Raw genomic sequence first — 22,604 nt, forward strand, 5'->3', positions numbered from 1 at the left:
TCCTCGACGCCCGTGTACCGGCATCCTTTGTAATATTTTTTAAATGTGACAAAATGTCAAATGTTATGTAAAAAAAAGAAAGCGAATGCAGAATGAAGAATGAAAGCGGAAAATGGGAGTGAAAATTAAATAACAAAAGGCTTTTCCCTCCCCTTTGAGGCTGCGACTGCGGCCCTATGTATTTTTGCATAATTCATTGCCTTGTCTGACGATGCGTATACTTTATTTGTCCCTGTCCCTGTCCCTGGCCCTGTCCCTGTCCCCGTCCCCGTCCAAGTCCCAGTCCCAGTCCCTTTTCCATCCTCTGATGCCTCCGCTTTGTGCCGTCAGTTTTCTAATTAGCTACGCATTTTCATTGTCGTTACACTCCTTTCATATGTATATTTACTCACACCCCCTATTATGTATTTATTATCCCACTCTTTTTATATTCCTTTAATGCAATTTAATTATTTTATTTTGTGTTTATGTCAAGTGCGGAGACAGAGACAGAGACAGAGACATGCTTCAACAGCGAGAAAGAGAGGGCTTTGGCATTGACTTTAGCTTCTCGACTCTCTGGCATGTGGCATGTCCGCTTGATAAATTGTATGCATTTTTAATTCAATTATGTTGCAACAGGCAACAAATGTCAGAAGCTGCTTATGATGTTCACAGAGCAGATGTCTCCCGCATACAATCCCCACACAGTCTGACAGAACTAATTAAAATATGGAATGCAAATGCGGAATGAAAGGTGCAGCCTCGTAAATTTGCAAGCCTAAAAAACTTAAGCATCGCCAAAAGATTTTCCTTTTCCATCGTGTACTTTTATGCCCCTAAAATGTTTCAATTAAAGTTCATGAATATCCTTCCGAGAGCCATGAGGAGAACGTCAAGTTTACTTATTCAATCCTGGTGTACATTAAGCTATTACTTGCCATCAAATTATCCAATGAGGGTGCTTCGTCCAAGGCCAGAGCCTTCCAATGCGTCCAAATGCATGTCTACGAATTCCTTTATACTGATAATGTTTTCAAAACTCAAACAAACCATAGACGTATCCATTGACTCAGTCGAAAGTACGTTGAATAGATGAAGTCGGTAGTATCTTTGATTCTTATTTTCGTTTGGATGTTCGCAAGTTACTCCACAGAGAGTGGGTTCTGATGGATCTGTCTTCTGGTCCATTGGGAAGGTGGCGCCCATGTGAGCGCCAATTTAAAGTCAAATTGTCCCCAAACTCCTGCCGTTACAAATAGTGTTATACATAGGGAATAACAACACAATAATGAGTATGCAAATAGGTCAAGTACAATGGTGAGCATTCGAATAGGGACAGTGGGAGTTGAATACTTATCAAGCGTTCAAGGGAGCTCTGTTCTCCTGTTTAGCTCCGGGAGATGGCAGATAGGACTGCTTTAGCAGTGGACATTGCACAGATTTTGTTGCCGCATCGAACTCCGTCCGGCCATAAAGCAGCGCAACTGTTGCACACATGAGCAAAAAGCCCAGGGACACCAGAAGGTGGGAAGCCACTCGGCGGGAACTATTCAGGAGGCAACAATTCAGGAAGATTCACTTGTGGGAGTGCCAGTCGGGCCTGTTGCCACATAAACAGAACATTTTATTAGATTACACTCTCGCCGGATCCTACATATTGGGAGAAAAGTTATCATGGCAGCGAGACTGCATCGTTATGGGGGGTCGTGGATCGGAGTCAGAGTGCAAAATTTTTATGGCTCCCAGCGGATGTTTTGATACGTTTTTATGAGACGCGCGCGTGCTGTAAGCAATGGCGACTTCCGCCCGGCCTAGGCTCGACCTATTCCTGACTCGCTGACTGGCTGACTGACTGACTGCCCGACTGGCACTGCCTTATCGCACTGTTGAGCACTTGGTTGATGTTCTTTAATAGAAAAATATATTGTGTCTTCTGGTTTTATTGCATTGCCACCGACTAGGACAAGATTGAAGCGATTGCCATGAAGTCCACATTGGTTTCACAGCCAACCCTATCCCTATTCCGGGTCTTGTCTTTGCATAAACAAATTCATCAGCGCCGGCAACGAAATGGATGGCATAAAAATTTGAGCTGAGAACTGACAAGATGAGAACGGTTTGGGCAGCTCATTCGGAAGGACCTGAAAAACTAAAGAATAAATGGAAAGGTTGGAGCTCGAATGACAACTGCAATTCACTATTCCCTACGTAATCCTTTGTGATTAGAAAACCCGATACTTCACATATCTGATATGTAATCCTAAAATTTTGGAAGAACCCCAACCCTTGTACATTTTCCAATCGAAACACAAAAATAAATCTCTGCAGTCTTATGAAACTTTTTTGGGAATTGATATTTCCACCAGTTAGAAGATAAACTTGAGTAGATATCTGCTTACCCTAAGATCTCAGGAACATTGCTAAAGGAACCCGTCTAAGCAGACAAAAAAAAAATGTCTAATTCAACTTAACTCTGCCATAAATCTCAACCTCGATGTCTGACAAACGCTTAACTCCATCAGCTATTCCCGGTTCATCCGTTTCATCCGCTCCATCCACACCCAAGATTGGGGGCACTTCAGCAGTCATTTGGCTTGAAGTTGTTGGACTAACTAACTATGTGACCCGAACCCATAACACATTCCTCTCTTTAAAAGTTGCTCAAACTTTGGCTCAAGCCCTCCTACATTATCCTCAGGGCCTCCGTCCACATCCACATCCAGCCCCCTGCCACCCTGTTAACTGCCACTTTATCCATGGAGCATACTTTTCGGGCATGGCAAATGGCAGCGCTGATTTACTTTGCAATTACAGCCAACTGAGTGGGGCCGCCACTGCCTCTGCCGCTGCCGCTGCCGCACGGACGCCAAAGGAGTAGACGGCGGTGCCATTCAAGGAGTGGGGCGGGGCGATGGGGTTAAGGCAATGAACTAGAAAGCTGTCTGATTAGCGTGCAGCTCGGAAAAGTTTCTCCACTCACACTCACACAACCCCCACATCCGCATACCCGTACACAGATTTATTGAGCCCACTGTCCGCGTCAATAATTTGCATGGGTTAAGAGTGCAAAGAGAGAGCGGGCACGGGTAAGGCGGGGGAAACACAGATTCAAGCAGGGGTTAAGTCAACCTCATTCTCACTCTGACTGAACCCCCCTCCCCTCCCCTCCCCCCGCCCTCGTGCCTGACATCCTGTGTCAATGGCCAAAGCCTCACCTGTATGCGTCTGTGTGCCTCTGTGTCTGTGTCTCTGTGTTTCTGTGTGTGAGAGAGATTGCAAAAGCGTGTTAAAAAAAACTTTTTACGTTTTTTTACCCTAGCTACTTCTTGGCTTTTTTCATACTACCCAAACACACAACGACCACAAAGGGTATACTAGTTTTGATCGAAGAAATGTCACGGACTGGAGAAATCGATGGAAAGACTTGGGGGAAAAAATACCAGTCTGTCCTTTCCACAAAAAACTACAGGTCTCTAAAATTGGTGGTAAAATTCGTATATATTTATGAAATGATGTACCTGAATGTTGTTTCCCTTATCTGTTCCTTTGTTCTTTCACCACTTTAAACCGTACAATCCATACACAGATGAAGATCTTGAAGAGACTTGTAGGCAAAGAGTATCTCCTGGTCATTCGGTTTTTCACATTTTTTGTTCTAGTCTGCAAGCTGCAACGCGCGGCGGCAACAATAACAAGTCCAGTTCCAGCAGCGACAACAGAGTGACAATAAATTGTTAAGTGTAAAAAGTTTATAGCATTCGACTGAGTGAGTGATGGCAGAGCGGCTGGGCATGAAGTGGAGGCCCCACCGCCACCCATCCACCCCCCAGCTTTGCCCTATGCCATCCTTAGAGCTTAGCGAAAAGTTAAAGATGGATTTAGGGTTTGGTTCTTGGGTTCTTCGAACAACAAACAGAGCAGCAACAAGCAGTGGCAAACCCGCTCTGAGCTGCACTCAAACAGGCGAAGCCCCAAAAGTGTAAGCCCCAAGATGAGTGCGAGAGTGCAGCGCCAATGAGTGAATGAGTGCCACATGGGGAGAGACATTGCCCAGACATTGTTGTCTGGTCTCGATCCACGTTGACAAAGAAAACATCAGAGTTCCCAGAACAGAAACGAACAGAAACAAACACGCCCTTTTGTGGGCATTTATTTGAATATTGAGTTTTAATCTCAAATGTGGCACATTTTCAAAACATATTTTGGTTGGCGGAGAAGGAGAAGAACAGGCAATAAATTACCTATGCCATAATTGATTGATATGATTATATATTTAAAATCAAGAAAAATATGACTACTTCAATATAGTTCAATATAGTCCCCCTCCAAGAAGAGTTATCTGCAGTGGTTCTACAAATCTCAAGTCAACTTCCTCTTTCATCACATTCAAAAATTTATTGACAGAGTGGTTGAATGTTGTCCGTCACGTCACCACTGGCCCTGTCAGTGTCCTGGTCCTGGTCCTGGTCCTGCCCAGCCACCTGATGGCTGATGATGAAGATTGATAATGTCCGGGCCCAGAGATGATGAGGTGCTAACGATGGCGACAACGACTGAGGGCAGGCGCGTCAACAGGCGTTTGATAAATCATGCATGCCAAGTACAGTGCAAGCCCTCGCACCACCAAGTAAGAACAAACAGATTAAAGAGAAAACAAGGAGGAGCAGAAACTCAAAAAAGAAAATAGTAATAAAAAATAAAAAGGAATAAGATGGCGATAAGAAGAGATGATGCAGCAGTACCACCCTCTACCTACCTCTTGCTCGCTCTAATCAGCCTTCAAATAGAACCATAGCCGAAGCGCTCAAGTTTTTATCTCTGCCAGACCCAGACCCAGTCCCCCGGTCCCAGTCGCAATCCCAGAGCCCCGGGCCACTCAAACACTCATTTCCACTCGCCAAGAGTCAAGCCAAGAGTCAAAGTTGTTGCTGTTGCTGTCGCTGTCGCTGTCACTGTCGCTGCCACTGTCGCTGTTGTCGCCTTAACCAACGTCAATGTCCGCCTTCAGTTGCATTTTGCCAGCGGTTTCGTGACAAAGCTCCACGCGGTTTGCACCACTCCCGTAGCCACATTTTCCGCACAAACATAAGTAGTTTTGTTTGTTTTGTTTTTTTGTTTTTTTTTTGAGTGAGTGATCGATCAAGGAAATTAACTATTAAGCAGAACCCATACTAAAGAAGATGGGCCAAGAGGATCAGGAGTTGTTGATACGCGGAGGTAGCAAGAATACCTCTGCCGAACACTTAAACAACGTGAGTATAATCGAGTCGATTGCCACATCTATTGGTGGGGTTTTTCTTGTCTTGGGCTCGGGCTCGGGCTCGAAGCAGCGTGAGAATAGCAGAAAATATCCACTAAACCACAACTGCAATTGCGTAAACTAGAAATACTAACGAAAACCAGATCAAACGGAGACCCAGACATCAAACGGAGCAACCAGAAATTAGCTAGTATTTTAATGAATTTTATTTGGTCCAGGAAAAATCATCTCCAGTTCTGAATGGGTCATGCTAAGAAACAAAAACTAAACTGAAGCTCAAAGAAGGTCGCATCCATGATGATCAGATAAACAAGATCATAAATACAAAGCAAAAAAAATATATAAATTATTTTTAGAAAGTTCCTTTAAATTGTAACACCACCAAAGGATCCATTAAAAAATACTTAGAGCTGGATACAAGTCATAGCTATTAATACTTAAATAATAGTTTTAATTGATCGAATTTAATGAATGGACCCATTTCCGATTGCATTAATATGCACCTGTTCTCGAACAAAGACCAGTACATATATGAGGTTAGAGCATCCACAGTTCAGGTGTGGTTTGTGGCATCCAAAAATCTAAAAATTTCCAGTGTCTGACAACAAGCGTGTCATTTTTCTCATGAATTGAATTGAAGAATGTTCTTAGCCCAGTTTCAGTGGGGCAGAACCAAAAGAGTAGGGCTCGGATTGGACATACATATATTCTACATAAGTCTCAGATAGTGGAGCAACATTGTTGAGTATCTATGGCCCCGAGGGCTATAAAATACTTTATCTGCAGCGAGATCTTTTGAGTTCTGAGTTATTTACTTGTCTCCCCCTCTGCGATGCTTGTGTGATATTCTATAATCTTGTCTTGTCTTGTCTTATCTAGGTCATTATTTGACCAGGCCCATGCTTCGGGCTCAGCATCTGATACGAGTATCTGTATCTTAGCACCTGTGTTTATCTGCGTATCTGCTTGCTCAAAAAAAACCACCTTGCCACCTCAGCTTGTGTTGGAAGTTCGTTATCGCTGGCTCGGTCTTTTCCAGGCCAAGTGTAACTGGAAATGGTCCGAAAGTTTGAGAAAGTTCTTCAAGAGATAATAGGAAAGGTGGATAAGGGCCAATTTGTGGGAAGAGGCATCTGTTTTTTGTTCTGCGTAATGAATCCGTGAAAATTTCTTAAATATTTTTCGAATTTTCTCAAACATATACTCCACAAAGCTAGCTCTGGTTTTTTGTATCTCCAATGTTTCACATTGCGAGCCGTGCTTCGTTCCGTGGCTGCCTTGTATTCATCCAAGTGAATGACTTTTGAGTGCACTCATTAGCCACTCGACGCCCCACACTCGAGGACAAAGGGAGGAGAAAAGACAAAACAAATTGAGTCGCTTCTTCATTTAGTCATTTCAATTTGTCAAGTTCATCAAAAAACATTTCTGCTCTGCCATCTGGCATCGGGGGGTGGGCGACGGGGGGAGGGGGGTAGCCGGCATTCACACTCCCATATACCACCCTCTCACGAATTTCTTTCATAAGTAATTCAAAAATAGCACGCAAAGTAAAAAGTAAGCAAAAAAATATTAAATAAATATGAAATGTAGCATCTTTTTCCTGCTGCCATCTTACCGAAGAAAGAAAATAATATACCAAGATAAGACCTGCTCAAGAGATGGCTAAGAAGTGCGGGGGGCTGCAAAGAAAAGAAAAACTTTTTAATAACATTTTTCGGCCTCATTTGTTGGGAAAACAATTTTGCCAGGTCTGAGTCACCAACCAACCCCCCACGTTTCGGCCTGCTCTCTGGGAGTTCTTGTAACGGATATTAAATTTTTTCCGCGCTCACCGTTCCCGACGTCACCCGATGATTTCTCAGCAAAAGTCAGACAACACACTGGACAGTGGGACCGACGGACAGAAGAAGGTTGAATGACAGGTTCTTTGGTAAGGTGGACGACATTAAGTATTTGTACGAGTATACCCTTGCAGAGGGTTGATCTGATCATCAGGATCATTGGGTGGAAAGTCGAGTTTTAATTTTTGGACATTATTTTGATTCTTTTCGATTAGTTTACGTGACTGTTCGAAGGATAATAATGAGAACCGTAGTTAAATCTTTTCATTTTTTATGCCAAGCCAAATAAAAATCTAAAGAATAGCACAGGTCCTTATTTCTTTATTTCTTATTCTTTATTATCCTTATAATGAGAGAGTGAGATGTTATGGCAAGTGTATATAAACTTCGTGTCCCCGAATTTGCATTTATTTTTTTTTTAATTTTCTTTCTCATTGAATGTCAGCTTTTTATTTGCATCTCCGCCCTCTCCTTCCCTCTCTTTCCCTCTCTTTCTCTCTCTCAGTAGTAAGTATTTTTTTAACGTAGTTTGCATTTTTTATTATTTTTTTTATGCTTAATTTTTTATGATTATTTATATAAATTATTATGGGTAGGGAGTGGGGGATAAAATGTTTTCCATATTGTGGCCATCATTTTCTTTTTGGTATTATTTTTTTCCTGGACGCCAATTAGTGGATCCCTGTTATTTATGCTCTGGCCGCAGGCCCTGGTGGAAACCCCACAAGCAGCGGGAAATGGAAAACAGCAAAAATTGTTTATGAAAATGAAAGATGACAGCGAGCGGGGCAATGGGAGGCAAAACTCAAAGGGGCGGGACTGTGCAATAGTAGTGGACGGGACACGAAGTGGAGAAGTCCGACGTTACCGCAAGCGACGTCAGCGGCGTGGGTGAAACGTCTTCGGTTACCGCTTCGAGCGGGAAGCCCCACCTCGACCCATGCGAGGAGTAGATGGAGCTCCGGACAGACATCTGACTGCTGAGTGGGTTTCGAAAATCCCCTCTGCCACACCTATCTATCGACTGTACTCGATTTTCTCTCACTCGCAACCAATTCCACTCATGTATGGAGTTCATTGAATATTCCTTATGAATAGAACTACATATTTTAAAGCTTTCTTTACGATCTTCGATTATCGAATATATATGGATGTGTAGAATGGTGTATGATAGAAGATATGTATGATAGAGAACCTCTCATGGTTCTGCTGCTGCACGTACAGTGTACAGCAGTGATCTGCACCAATACACCCACACTATTCACCCTTTTGCCTGCTGCCTACGCCCACTAGCGCACTGTAAATGTATGCATGTATGTGTGCCGAGTCGGAAATCCTTCCCTCAGATGTAATAAACTCAATCGAGTATGCCCGCCTAGTAAATATTCATGATATAGTTTCTCCGAGCAGCCACTCGCATACTTATGAATATATATCGTATGTATGTACGTATACAAGCTATATGTATAGAGAGAGGCAACAAAAAAGCTTCACGATTATGGTCGCTGCTCAACTCATCCATTATGATCCAGTTTCCCCGCACTCGGAGGCCGGTCAAGTGCCAGGCTTGGCCAAATTGCCCTTTCCCGATGTCCTTAAAGTTTTATATTTAATAAAAACAAAGCTGACGGGCTCAAAGTCCCCGAACGAAACCCGAAGATGCCAGCGATTTACACTCACAATTGTCTTATGAAGTGGCAACATGGCGCGGCGCGGCGAGCACTCCACTCCCCTCCATTTGTAGCACACCACCACCACCGGCACCACCCCCCCTCAAGGACGTTAGCCGGCTGCGGCTTATGGCTGCCCTAATTTGCACATTTTAAATAGACGCCGCCTCCCAGGGTCCAAGGCCCGGGACTTGGGCATTTTTATTAAACAGATGGGCCGCCGTCCTTTTGGGGGCCTGGGACTGTGCCGGGACCGGAATCGGGATCGGGATCGGGGTCGGGGTAGGGATTAGCCCGGCTAGCCAAGATTTATGCACAGACGCCTTCATTTTTATGGACGGACGCGTGAAATTGAAAAGTTTTGTGTTGCCAACCTTTTTCAACTACACTCGAAGAAAGTGACCGAAATATAGAGACCGATTTTTTATAGAGCAGATACACGTTTCATTCGGATAAAAACGATTTCACATAGAGGTATTCAACTGATTTACCAATGTTTCTATTGGCTCTTGCATGGAGATGCATTTGTGCATCTGTCTACCAGTTTCTTCGAGTGTAGGCGCCTTTCAAGCTTCTGCTTATCGTGCTCCTCCGCCTCTCACTTATTTAAGCAGCTCCTCCGTTTAACCATTCCCTGGAACCTTTTATTAATTTATTCACTCATCCCTCCTCGTGCTTTCTGCGAAGCAGGGGGACGGCGGCGGAGGTTCCTCGCAGAGCTGCATTAGCCAGGGATTTGGCCAGACCAAGAACTACGGCACCCTAAGGCCACCAACGCCGCCGGATGGTTCGGTCAGCGGGCAACAGCCGGAGAATCTCACCTATGCCTGGCACAATCTGGACATCTTCGGGGCCGTCAATCAGCCCGGCTCCGGCTGGCGACAGTTGGTCAATCGGACGCGAGGACTCTTCTGCAACGAGCGACACATCCCAGCGCCACGGAAGCATCTGCTGAAGAATGGTGAGTAGCTGGTGGTGGTGGTGGATTTATCAGGGATCTTTTGGCTAATTTGGAGCTTGGCCAATCCTCAGTCTGCGGCGTGGCCTATCCGGGAGAACTGCTGGCCGTAATGGGCAGCTCCGGGGCCGGCAAGACAACGCTCCTGAATGCCCTGGCCTTCCGATCACCGCAGGGTATCCAAGTGTCGCCGTCGGGTATGCGGATGCTGAATGGCCAACCCGTGGATGCCAAGGAGATGCAGGCCCGTTGCGCCTATGTCCAGCAGGACGATCTCTTCATTGGCTCGCTGACGGCCCGCGAGCATCTCATCTTCCAGGCCATGGTGCGGATGCCGCGGCAGCTCAGCTACCGACAGCGGGTGGCCCGCGTGGACCAGGTCATTCAGGAGCTATCGCTCAGCAAATGCCAGAACACGATCATTGGGGTGCCCGGTCGGGTCAAGGGGCTGTCGGGGGGCGAGCGCAAGCGCCTGGCCTTCGCCTCGGAGGCTCTGACCGATCCACCGCTCCTCATCTGCGATGAGCCCACCTCCGGCCTGGACTCCTTCACCGCTCACAGTGTCGTCCAGGTGCTGAAGAAGCTGTCGCAGAAGGGCAAGACCGTTATACTGACCATACATCAGCCCTCGTCGGAGCTCTTCGAGCTTTTCGACAAGATCCTGCTAATGGCCGAGGGTCGGGTGGCCTTCCTCGGGACACCCAGCGAGGCCGTGGACTTCTTCTCCTAGTAAGTACAATCCCATACCCATATATGTACCTTTACTCGATCGTTCCTATCTAGCAGCAATATTCCCATTTTGAATATATTTATCCCTGTACATTTTATTATTGTCCCGTGATATTGCTCATTTGGTTCTTTGAATGGCAGCTATCTGTAAAGAAACACAAAAGATCGTCTCTTGTTCGTTGTCACCGGTCGAAGGATGATACAGGATGCCCTGGATCTGACTAAAGGCGCCCTCGCGGGGCCCGTGCGCAACAAAACAGACTAGAAGATAAGATTTTTTCACCAAAGTTTTCTGTATGTTTATCCCCGAAAATGCCAAACTTTTCGATGCGAAGTGCCATTGTGTCCTAATAAGGCCAAAAGTGACCTAAGCCAGGGACTGGAAGAGCCGCCCTCGTTTATACTCAATATGGTCGGTTCTGTTTGTAATACAAATCAAACAAATAACTGCTTTTATATTATTCAAATATGCTGGAGGCACAACAGAAAACAGAAATTAACATCAGCATCGGATCTCTGAAAATGAAAAAAGCATACAAAAACATATTTTTGTAGAAACATATTGCGTTGTACTAACACATGCAAAGCTGATATTAGTATGGAAATGATTCAAATGCATTTTGATCAACAAAATATTTCGCAGACGAGTACTCAGATCCGGAAAAAGCAAACTCCGATTAATACTGGAAAAGCAACCGATGATATTTGATGGGCATACCGATAGACATAAACTATCAGACTTCAAAAAAGCAGGAAATGCCAAGCACATTTTATACAGTACAGAAAAAAGAAATGGAGAACTCCAGAAAAGGAAGATTTATGGGTGCGGTCTGCTACGACCTGAGCCGCTGCTGGCAAGTAGTGGAGACTCCCCACTACTCGAATGTTGTCTACCGCCTGATGACATACAATCTGTTGGCCCCGGATATGGTAGTGAAGCACAAGTCGCACTATGGGGGCTTCGAAGAGCAGCATCTGAATTGGGGAAATCGTCTGAACAAGCTCACGCAAGAGGTGCAAGTCCTCAATCCGGACATCCTCTGTCTGCAGGAGGTCCAGTGCAGTCATCTGCCGCAGATCATGCGACGCTTCAAGGCGACCACCATGCGGAGCTACAATTACATATTCCAGCAAAAGTTGGAGAGCGAATCCGATGGTATAGCCATCATCTACGATATGATAAAGCTCGAGCTGATCGGCCATCGGGCCTTGGGGCGCCAAATCCAGGAGCCCAACAAGCGTGAGGACTTCGATCGCTTTGCCCTCATGGGAAAGTTCAACCTGACCGGTACTCCCAATCAGCTGATCGTGTGCAGTGCCCATCTACTGCAGGGCAGTCCCCTGGGTACGGATGAGCGCCCAGACATTGTGCAACGTCTGCGCAGCGAACTACTCCAATATAGCCGCGACCACGAGAACGGCAACTGCATTCCAATCATCCTCGGAGGAGACTTCAACTTTTCGAGCGGCACCAAGCCCTTCCGCACCCTGACGACGCCCACCGTCTACTCAGCCTGTTCCAAGCAGTTGGTGCCCGTCTACACCACTACCACCAAGCAGGTGTCCGCCTACGACACGAAGCAGGGCTGGATCGATGCCGATCATATTTTCTACTCGAAGGGCTGTCCGCTCTACAATATACGTCCTTGCAGCTACTACCTGCTGCCACGCATCTGCTTGGAGAAACTACCCAACCATTTCCTCGGCTCAGACCACTACTGTCTGGCCGTCAATTTCACTGTGAATTAGGTGACAGCTGAAATGAGCGTGCTCCCATCCCACTACAAACTAGTCCTATGTTCAATAGTTTAATTAAATATATCTTCAGATGTATTCACAATATATATTTCTGTATCTATTAATCTTTCAGTGTTGGGGCCCAGTGTCCGACTAATTACAATCCGGCGGACTTCTACGTTCAGGTCCTGGCCGTTGTTCCAGGCCGTGAGGCTGAGTCCAGAGAGAGGATTGCCAAGATATGCGATAACTTTGCCGTCAGCAAAGTGGCCCGGGAAATGGAGCAGCTGCTGGCCACCAAGAATCTCGAGCAGCCCCTGGAGCAGCCCGAAAATGGTTATACGTACAAGGCCACCTGGTTTATGCAGTTCCGGGCAGTGCTCTGGCGTTCCTGGCTATCCGTGCTGAAGGAACCGTTGCTGGTCAAAGTACGACTCATTCAGACAACGGTAAGAAGAGGAGGCGGAGGCGGAGGAGGAGATGAAGAAGATGATGAGGGGTATCGAACCGCTACTGGTACTTGAACCTTTAAGGTAGTCATAGCTAATATACCTGATCGTTGCGTAGTCCGTTTCTCAGTTTTAAATACATATATGTAAATATTTAACTGAATTTTCGGCAACATTCGATTGTTTTTAATGGGAATGTCTGTACATACAAAACTCTACACTATAGGGAAACAAATATTATATAGCAACATTTTAATAATCCGCAAGGCTATCATATGAATTCCCCCCACAGATGGTGGCCATCCTGATTGGCCTGATCTTTCTGGGCCAGCAGCTTACGCAGGTGGGCGTAATGAACATCAATGGGGCCATCTTCCTGTTCCTCACCAACATGACCTTCCAGAATGTTTTCGCCACTATCAATGTGAGTTCAAATCCCCTCTCTTACGCCTCTTACATATATTTATTTATTTCATGTATTTTCTCCTTAGGTTTTCACATCGGAGCTGCCGGTATTTATGAGAGAAGCCCGAAGTCGTCTGTACAGATGTGACACGTACTTCTTGGGAAAGACCATAGCAGAGCTGCCGTTGTTCCTCACCGTTCCCTTGGTATTCACTGCAATTGCCTATCCAATGATTGGACTCAGGCCGGGAGTGATGCACTTCTTCAACTGCCTGGCACTGGTCACATTGGTGGCCAATGTGTCGACATCGTTCGGATATCTGATATCCTGTGCCAGCTCCTCCACCTCGATGGCCCTGTCGGTGGGCCCACCCGTCATTATCCCGTTCCTGCTGTTCGGTGGGTTCTTTTTGAATTCCGGGTCGGTGCCCGTCTATCTGAAGTGGCTGTCGTATCTGTCCTGGTTCCGGTACGCCAACGAGGGGCTGCTCATCAACCAGTGGGCGGATGTGGAGGCAGGTGAAATCAGTTGCACCTCCTCGAACACGACGTGCCCCAGCTCCGGCAAGGTCATCCTAGAGACCCTAAACTTCTCGGCTGAGGATTTGCCCCTGGATTACGTGGGACTGGGCATCTTAATTGTTAGCTTTAGGGTATTGGCTTATCTGGCACTGAGACTCAGGGCCAGACGCAAGGAGTAGAGTCTGCCGAAGATCAATCATAGTTAATGCGGTTTTTTGTATGAGTACTCGTACGTGTCGTGTGTGTAATTATTATTATTATAATTATTATTGTGTCTATTGTTTGGCTTCCGCCCCAACCACCACCCCACAAAACAACTACATTTACTGTTACTAAGCTTGAAATGCTTGAGAATAAAACATGCTTTTTTACTTCAAAACAAATTTTACTTGTAATAGCTCGGACACAAGCTCTTCAACATTCACAAATCAACATTCAAACGGCGCGCTCAATTTAAACACACCACAGACCCTAAAGTTCACCAAACGTGGCAAACTCAACATTAGTAGCTTGGAAACATGAAAGCGTGCAAGTGAACAGACGAAACTCACCACCGCACTGGGGCGCTCTCACTATCTTGCGCTCACGTCATTCTACTCTCTCAGACATTGAAGAGGCTCGCTTTGGTTCTGTTCGTGAGTGTTGATTGGTGGTTCCTCTAACGGATCCCAAACTGAGACCTATAAACGTATATCCAGTGACGAAAATCGGTAATATATAGAAGATAGGTATATATCTTATTTAATACCATTTTTTATATATACATGTTCAAGGTTTTAGGAAATTTTTGTTTTGTTTGAGCGAACTAGTTCGCAACGGAGCAGCACTATTGGTGTTTACGCTCTCTGTCTGCTGCTGCTCTCATTCATTCTCTCTCTTTCTGACGCCCGCGCTGACTATTGATGACCTTATGTGCGCCGTTCGTTCGTTGCTCACAGAGAGTAATTCCGTTTTACATTGTTGGCCGCCGCTGAGCGGATTTTATTTGGTGTATTTTTTGTTTGCAAAAGTATTTAAAACAAAAGTGCAACGGAAATAGTTAATAACAAAATATTAGTCGTCCGTCGGTGTAGTCGGTGTGCGGTCGGTCGTTTGTTCGCCAGTCCACCACCCTCCTCCTCCATCCTCTACAACGCTCGTCACAAGTTTTGCTCAACAATTTATTTTTAAAGAAATAACCCGAACGAACCATCAGTTCGAGAGGGGTGCAGAGCGAGACGCCAGCAAAGCAAAGCAGTGAAGAGTGCGGCGCGTAGCGGCACAATATTTTTTTCTCCTAATTTTCAAGTGCAAATCAAATTACTGTTGTTTTGTTCCCTCTTGAAAGTGCTTTTTGTTTTTCCTTTAATACGTTGTGGCACAGTGTATGTAAGTGTCTATGTATATGCATGCATGCGTAAGCAGCAAATAACCAGAAGGTGGAAAGAGAACTACGCTACTAACAGAGCCATTAGTAGACGGCGTCGCACAATTAAATTGATTTTTCACCGGTCACCTAACCTCAAAAGCCCCTGCCGGTAAAAGGGGGGGTTCGGAGGCACAGCTGTTGCATACAACAAAACAACAAAACACAACCGAATAACGTGGATAAAGAAGAAGACGAAAAATAAAAAGACACAACATGGATATCGATTCACTGAAAAATGAATGGGAGGAGCTTAACAAGGAGTACACGGAGCTGGAGGTAAGCCAAGTGAGAGGAGCCCAAGGTGTATGTTGTATAGGGTGAGTCATTGCCACTCCTTTGAGCTACTATTGCCTATATTAATAGTCTCTGTTACGCGACAACTGGGCACAAACAATATTTAAAACTATTGTCAGGGTGGTCTCTGACAAAACACCCACCCTTTATTAACATACCTTTGAGGGGAAAGAGAAGTCTTTTGTTTGCCCAGTACGTATTTGCAGACATATCCATATGTATGTATGTATGTATGTATAGCTCTGTATGCTTTTGCTTATGGTTATGCTCGAATATGTGTATGTAGATATGTTGTATTGCCATGATGGCTTTCACCTTGACCAAACAGCTGCTTATAATTCACCACCTTTTCTCGCTCTCTCTCTCTCTCTCTCCCTCTCTCCTACTGTTTTTGCGACAGAACTGCAACAGACGCTACATCGAGCTGCTGGAGCAGCTGCACAGCCGCCAACAGATCTGCTTCAATGAAATTAAGCATCAACGGTATCGCATGAACCAAATAACGGCATCATTGAGACAGTGAGTATAAGACAATGCCCTTACCCTTGAACTCGCAGACAAGTAAGCATTTGGGACCCGACACGATAACATTGAATGTCTCTCTCTTTGACGCAATCAATTTTTGTTTAAAGACTTCTGGCTAAAGTTTTCCCACAACCCAACACCCAACTGTGTTTTGGAACAGTCTAGATCGGATTGATTTAGAAACTGGCTGCAATTTGGACAAATTAAATCCACATTTAATCATTATATCATGTAACAGACAGGGTTTCAATTTCCTTCTTGCATGTTCTTTAACAGTTGTGTTACCATGTTGAATTGGAATTTGACTTCAATCAATTAGAGCCCCGGTCTAATCAGTCGCGTAGCGCTGCTGTCGCACACGCATTTCAGGCACTTCAGTCACCGCCGCTTATCAGAAGGAGGGGAGCACACGAGTCTTACGGCAATTAGCCTGTTATCAGCGGGGGGGTGGGCTCTTATCAGTGAGAGAAACGGGCGCTAAACCGGGACAGCCATGTACATTGCTACAGAACGGCTTTTACAGCTGATTTCCCAAGTGATAAAACTTCTGATAAAACCAGCTCCCTAGACTTTGCTCTGGCCTTTCTCAGGTGGTACATATTTATGTATTGCCCCACCCCTCATAAAAACTAACTGTTTGCTGACAAGGCGCATGTGGAGGAGAGCAGCGAGGTATTTGCTCGAACCAAAAACTGGCCAGCAAAGCAGCTGATTGACCGACCAAACCAGCTGCCCTTGACCTCTGTCCAGCCAAGACGAAATCACAGACACACACACACACACACACACACACACATACACACACACACACACACAGCCACAGACATAGTCATACAAAAGCACAACACGCAAGGCAAGCAAAAGCTGCCATTGGGTGTGTGGCACAGTGTGACCAAGCAGCTTTTCCGTGGAGAGAAATGCCAAAGATACACAATTCCAATACCAATTAAATTACAATTATTCATAAAATTTGAATCTTAAAAAATGTTAGCTTTCCAAATTTGAATGGCAATAGCCGTATGGATTTCCCCGTTTAGAGAAATTTATAAAAGGGAATTGCACAATTGCAGAAATCTTTGTAAACAAATAAGAAATCAAAAAATAAAAAATAATTAAGAAGAAAATTTATTACTACGAACCAATAATTTTTCCATCTTGAATAGCTTCGGAAAAACTACAACTTATAAAATATTAAAAAGCAGTGGAAAGTAAGGATTCAACCTAATTTTACTATATTCTTTGTTGACTATTTTCCATTTGTTAAATAGAATTTAAAATAGAATTTGATTTGGGTTCTACCTCAAGGAAGGAGTTGGGTTTATTGAACCGTAGCCAGGGTGCAGAATGATTTATTTGCTCATCCGACCTTGAAGCGCATGCAAATTGTTGCCGCTTGAATGCCCTTTGACCCACTGTACATCGCATTGTTATTGCTTGCGTTTTTTTCCGTCGCCCCTTCGACGCGTTTTTATTTGTTTTTGTTTGGACTGTCTCGAAAGCGCTGTGGCGCTCTGGCGCTTTAAAACGCTCCCGCCTACCGAGACACTTTCCTCTCTGCGGGACTGAGCGCGATGAAGGGTATAAATATATGGGAATACATATGTAGGTATATAAATACATACAATCATTGTAGGATAATGATGAAATATCAGATTCTGTAGGGGCTTACAATCGTCCGACGCTTTTGTGGATTTATATAAATGGCTTATCGCGCGCGTCTTGACTCTCGCGCGTTTAATTGCCTTGTTTTGTCGATGTTACCAGTCGCGTGTTCCACGTCACGTTGCAAACGTTTTGACCTCCTGAACGCATTCCCGGCAGCCACAACTCACACAAAAATTATGCAAAAATCGGGTAGCAGCAGAAGCTAAAAAACAATTCAAATGACTACCATTTTCCCTGCTGCCCAGTTCAGTTCAGTCCACTCCACAGTCCAGTCCGCCCCGAACCGCCTTGCGAGTCGTCGTCCGAATAATGCGCTGGGGTGCCTTGGAAAACCCCTTCCATCTTCCATTCCTAGCAAATGAATTTTAATTGAGTCATGGAGAACGGGCGTCCCGCCAGCGATTCGAGGGAAACGCGTGCGAAGCCCGTCATCCCAGTGTTTGTTTACTTGTTTGTTTGCTTTTGGCTAGCGGCAAGAGCCTCTGAAGATCTTTCCGAGTATAAATGCATCCAAACCTCAACACTAGCCCCCCAACCCCCCAACCACTCAAAGGGTGTTTATTTTCTGTGTCTGTGGGGGGGCACGCGCGTTTCGTGTGCAATTTCAATGGATGGAGAACGTGTACTAATTGATTTGTAGATCTCGAAGGGGTTTCGAATTTTGATTGCGATTATGCAGAAATAGAAAATTAAGAGGAAGATTTTGATAGAAATATGAGCTTACATAAGTATATGGGTAGTCTACCATATAAGGAATCGAAAACGATTCTATCAATTATGTTAAAGTGGTTTTCTTTTAATGGAAATTTTCCACAATCAGATTAGACAAGTACATACTTCCATCAATAAGTAGAGAAAAAGAACAAATGAAAGAAAGAAAGAGTTGGCTCATAAGCAAATCGAGCGGAAACTAATATAATCAGGCCATTGAGTCGGCACTTTTGTGGGTTGTGGGTTGCGGGTTGGTCTATGGCTATGGGGCGGTCATACCATACGCCCGATATCTCTTTAGATTCGATTCCAGTTGTGTTCAGGCGTACACATCTATGTATGTACATATATAGGGTCGTTATCTGTGGGTGTTAGAGGGGTATTAGAGGGTGTTTAAAAATAAAACATGAATTATACAAGCGATTGATAAATCGAACTGAACCCGAGAACCCACACCCGAACCCTAGAACCCGAACCCGAATCCAAAACCGAACCCGAGCCCGAAACGGGACATATTCAGTCGAACGACCGCTTCAGTGCCATAAATCTACCTTTGAAGCGCCATATAGATGGTGCTATATGGAACATACATGCATATACATATGTATGTATATACAGCTGGTCTACATGCATGGGTCGCACTGTCAATTGATCAGAAAACATACACAGAGACCTGTAGAACCCAGCCCACCACCGCCCACTTTGGTTATCAATTATGTATATCTAAATTGAACTTTGACGCTGGAAATTGCTCTGGCCGGGTAGGTGGACAGACGGTCCGGCCGGACTGGACCGGACCGGACCGGACCGACCGACCACTTGCCTCTCTCCCATTTTCGCCCTATCAATGATGTGAACAAATAATTATACTCGAATTATTTACAAGGAAAGCAAATCATGCATTCGAACGAACAAACGAACAGTCGTGTATTGTACACATGTACACTCAATCAATAAAACAATAAACATAAATAAGTACTGGCGACTGCCGGAAAGTACTGCCTCCTCGTCGACGAGACCTACATATTGGCCAAAGTCCAGAGCCAATGGTTGTGCGATGGTTTTATGTTAATTTATGGGGAGCTACCTACCGACTACCAATGTGTATTGTATTGCCAAAACTGTTCTCTTCGATTTATTATCTAAAATGGTACTAAATGAAGGGAATGTAAGACCCAAAACTGATCAAAATGTGTCCACCCCTTGGACGTTCCTCAAGGACAAAGACAGCCTTACGTATTCGTTCCTTTTTTAGCTACGTTAATGATCACTTTATGATGGGAATTATGCAAGAATTGTTGGATGATTATCTTCCCAAAGATAAGATATCATTGTAGTCCAATCAATGTGTGCAGAATTCTCTTGAAGCTCGCTTGGATTATCTATAAAATGTTCACTGTATACTAGTATACTAGCAAATACCATAAAATACAAAGTTATTGCACCAGCATACCAACAAATTCCATTCGCAATTTTCCTTCGAGTTCTTTGACCGGAAAGTAAGTCTTTTGTGCCGCCCGCCAGAGACTGTGTACTTTGTTATAGGATTCTGGGGTCCGAATTGGGAAGGGGAATTGAAACCCCGAAACCTACGAAAAACCCCGCCATAGAACAGATTTTGGGTGCCTCATGCAACATCTTGGCCATTGTATGATAGTGGCTATCTGCGATCGAGAATTCCGAATGAATGATTCCTTCTCAGGATCTCAGTAAATGTTTCGTTATATTCCCCTTTTCTCTTAATTGCAGATTTAAGGGTCCGGTGGATGTCGAAGTTAAAGAGAAGGTTGATGAGTTGCAGAAGATGACCTTGAAGCGGAAAGCGCAATTGCACGAAATCGAACAATCTTTGCCAGCGAAATCGGGTCGCTATTTGCAGGTGAGTGTCCAAGTGCCCAAGTGCCAAACACCCCACGCCCCACACCCCGCCCCTACACCGCAAGCGCGTGCCCATTCACAATCATGGTCCCAAAGGAAAACTTTCCATCTGAAAAAACTAACAAACAAAAGTAACAGCAACAAAAAGGAAACGTTAAAAGAAAAGTTGCTTCCTGCGCGACAATTTGCGCGCGGCTTGTTATGAACTTGACTCGGACACGACTTTGGAGGCGACTCGACTCGACTCGACTGGAGAGTGGAGAGTGGAGTTGGGTCCAAGTTGAAGTTGACCACCAGCCAGGAGTTGAGCCACAGACTTATCCACTTTACTTATTCGCAGATAATCTTGGGCGATGTGAATGTCTCGATTCTCAACAGAAACGACAAAGTTCGCTACAAGGACGACTATGAAAAGTTTAAATTAATACTCAACGTAATTGGACTGATAATGGCGTTCTTCAATTTGATATTCAACTACAGGTAAGTGGAATAAACTGAAGAGAAAACCAGTGCCCAGTGCCCACCAGTGCTGTCATCCATTTGCTCATCCATCTGCCGTGTATTTGCAGAGCCTTAGAGCTTGCCTTCATTTTCCTGTTGGTATGGTACTATTGCACCCTGACCATTCGCGAGTCGATACTGAAGGTGAATGGATCACGGATCAAGGGCTGGTGGCGCGCCCATCACTTCATCTCGACGGTGGCCGCCGGGGTCCTGCTGGTGTGGCCCCAGGGCGAGCATTGGCAGATCTTCCGCATGCAGTTCATGTACTTCAATGTTTATATCAGTGAGTGCATATCCGAAGATTTGATTAGATATTTATCAGCACTATCACAATTCTGTATCTTCACCTCACCCTCTTCTTCCATCCGTGCAGGCATCGTGCAGTATCTACAATTTGGATACCAGAAGGGTCTGCTCTATCGCCTAAAGGCCTTGGGCGAGCGCCATAACATGGATATCACCATCGAGGGCTTCCACTCATGGATGTGGCGTGGTCTGAGCTTCCTGCTGCCGTTCCTCTTCATCGGCTATTGGTTCCAGGCGTACAATGCATGGACCCTCTACAAGTTGGCATTTAGTCCCCCGGATGCACCCTGGCATGTGTCGGTCATGTCCGGACTGTTTCTGCTTTTATTCATTGGCAACATGGCCACCACACTGTGGGTGGTGCCCGAAAAGATACGCGCGAGGTCCAAGGAACGCTACCGTCTCCTGAGCATGGGCAAGTCTATGAAGCTGCGCAGAGAAGTCAAGGTGAATAGAGCCATACTAATACTAAGCCATATTTAAGACAGGACATACATACATATGTGTTTCGGAAAGGTTTACCTTATTCGAGAACAGCATTAACAGCATAGTAGCTCCCTTAATAGCTCCTCCTCTTTGGACTCTCCCGTTACAGAATAGCGCCAGTGACATGGACCTGTCGAGCAGCGCCAACGGCAGCACACCCAAGACGGCAACCGGGTCGCTGACAGAGCAGCAGCCACCCGCCGATAAGAAGGATATCTAATCAACTTAATCGTTATGTTCTATAAAGCCTGGCATTTCAATATACAATTTATATTTTCTATGATTATGATCTACGTTTTTTTTTCGTATTTATTAATTGTAAATCCCCTTTCAAACTATCGGTTTAAGATCTTGTTTTTCTCCACCTACTACTCTCTCCTTTTGATTTAATTAATAGTTATGTAAAATTGTAAATTTTGAAGAAAACTGCGAGTACATAAGCAAACCATTTACATACATACATATAAATACATACATACGAGTACATATAGAGAAAATGATAGATGATGTTTTTTCGCCTATTTGTAAGTTGATAGAATTTGATAAAAGAAAACCAAACGAAACGGAAACTAAGAAGAATTATTAAAATGGAATTCAAATGAACGAATAATGACTCTTTTTATTTGGCTGGATAATCATGTAGATTTTTTTTTTTACAAATTGAAAGCTCTAAGAGACAAATAATAAATACAAGTAAAACCCAAATATATCATAGAGTTTTGTGGGTAGGGGGGTGGTGGTGGAAAGTGAATAGATTTTGTTTGTGAAAACCATCGCATGGCAGCCCCTTATTGTAAATACAAATTAACGTAAGTATAATGTAATCATTCGATTGACGCTTGAACGATTTTGATGTAATGTGTAATTTGGAAATTTAAAAACCCCAAAGACAATGTTTCCTTTGAAGTATAATTTCTCTGTCTATAGAGAGAGTGAGCGAAGGAGAAGTGGAAAAAACAATGCTTAGGTGCCGGTCCACCTTGTTTTACTGGCGGCCGTTAATGCGGTTCCTGGTCAGCAGCCTCTCATCCCACCATCACCATCACCATCGCCATCACCATCACCATACTCTCTTTCCGACGACAGTGAGTGTCTGTGCAACAAAGGTTCCATCCTGCAATGCGGCAAAAAGCGGCGCGGTTTTTGCTGCTCCATTGCCATCGCCCGCGTCAACCGCAAAAGCCACAGGGCCCTACCATCCTTGCTCTCGCTCTCGCTCTCTCTGTGTGTGTGTGTGTGAGCCCAGTGTATGCTCCGGCTACAGCCCAGGC

General features: G+C 44.7%; 2 protein-coding genes across 8 annotated transcripts; both read left to right on the forward strand.

Annotated features, from left to right (window-relative positions):
• Nucleotides 1-4,880: 4,880 nt before the first annotated feature.
• Nucleotides 4,881-15,144, forward strand: w (eye pigment precursor family transporter white). Of its 5 annotated transcripts, none has more exons than XM_033382569.1 (8): nt 4,881-5,234; nt 9,444-9,717; nt 9,789-10,443; nt 12,314-12,629; nt 12,922-13,053; nt 13,121-14,284; nt 14,337-14,565; nt 14,920-15,144. In XM_033382569.1, exons 1-6 carry the CDS (start codon nt 5,163-5,165, stop codon nt 13,733-13,735), a joined length of 2,064 nt encoding a protein of 687 aa, XP_033238460.1. In that variant the 5' UTR covers nt 4,881-5,162; the 3' UTR covers nt 13,736-14,284; nt 14,337-14,565; nt 14,920-15,144. The 5 variants fall into 5 exon arrangements, with proteins under 5 accessions (XP_033238460.1, XP_033238458.1, XP_033238459.1 ...); XM_033382567.1 differs by having other exon boundaries at nt 13,121-14,266; nt 14,330-14,565; XM_033382568.1 differs by lacking the exon at nt 14,337-14,565.
• On the forward strand, nt 14,579-21,936 carry LOC6901266 (transmembrane protein 120 homolog). 3 transcript variants are annotated; one of them, XM_002133931.3, is made up of 7 exons: nt 14,581-15,240; nt 15,659-15,777; nt 19,909-20,038; nt 20,378-20,517; nt 20,607-20,824; nt 20,915-21,294; nt 21,443-21,936. In XM_002133931.3, the coding sequence occupies exons 1-7, from the start codon at nt 15,178-15,180 to the stop codon at nt 21,551-21,553; spliced, it is 1,161 nt and encodes a 386-aa protein (XP_002133967.1). In that variant the 5' UTR covers nt 14,581-15,177; the 3' UTR covers nt 21,554-21,936. The 3 variants fall into 3 exon arrangements, with proteins under 3 accessions (XP_015041537.2, XP_002133967.1, XP_033238461.1); XM_015186051.2 differs by lacking the exon at nt 15,659-15,777 and having other exon boundaries at nt 14,579-15,240; XM_033382570.1 differs by lacking the exons at nt 14,581-15,240; nt 15,659-15,777 and adding an exon at nt 17,810-17,886.
• Nucleotides 21,937-22,604: the final 668 nt, after the last annotated feature.

This window comes from Drosophila pseudoobscura, chromosome X (genome assembly GCF_009870125.1).
Source record: "Drosophila pseudoobscura strain MV-25-SWS-2005 chromosome X, UCI_Dpse_MV25, whole genome shotgun sequence".
NCBI lineage: Eukaryota > Metazoa > Arthropoda > Insecta > Diptera > Drosophilidae > Drosophila > Drosophila pseudoobscura.

Bases quoted from the DNA above. Each gene is read 5' to 3' on its own strand.
- w (XM_033382569.1), top strand. From the start codon at position 5,163: ATGGGCCAAGAGGATCAGGAGTTGTTGATACGCGGAGGTAGCAAGAAT. The intron at 5,235-9,443 runs GTGAGTATAATC...CTTTCTGCGAAG, and splicing joins CTGCCGAACACTTAAACAAC to CAGGGGGACGGCGGCGGAGG. The intron at 12,630-12,921 runs GTAAGAAGAGGA...TTCCCCCCACAG, and splicing joins TACGACTCATTCAGACAACG to ATGGTGGCCATCCTGATTGG.
- LOC6901266 (XM_002133931.3), top strand. From the start codon at position 15,178: ATGGATATCGATTCACTGAAAAATGAATGGGAGGAGCTTAACAAGGAG. The intron at 15,778-19,908 runs GTGAGTATAAGA...TCTTAATTGCAG, and splicing joins ATAACGGCATCATTGAGACA to ATTTAAGGGTCCGGTGGATG. The intron at 21,295-21,442 runs GTGAATAGAGCC...CTCCCGTTACAG, and splicing joins AGCTGCGCAGAGAAGTCAAG to AATAGCGCCAGTGACATGGA.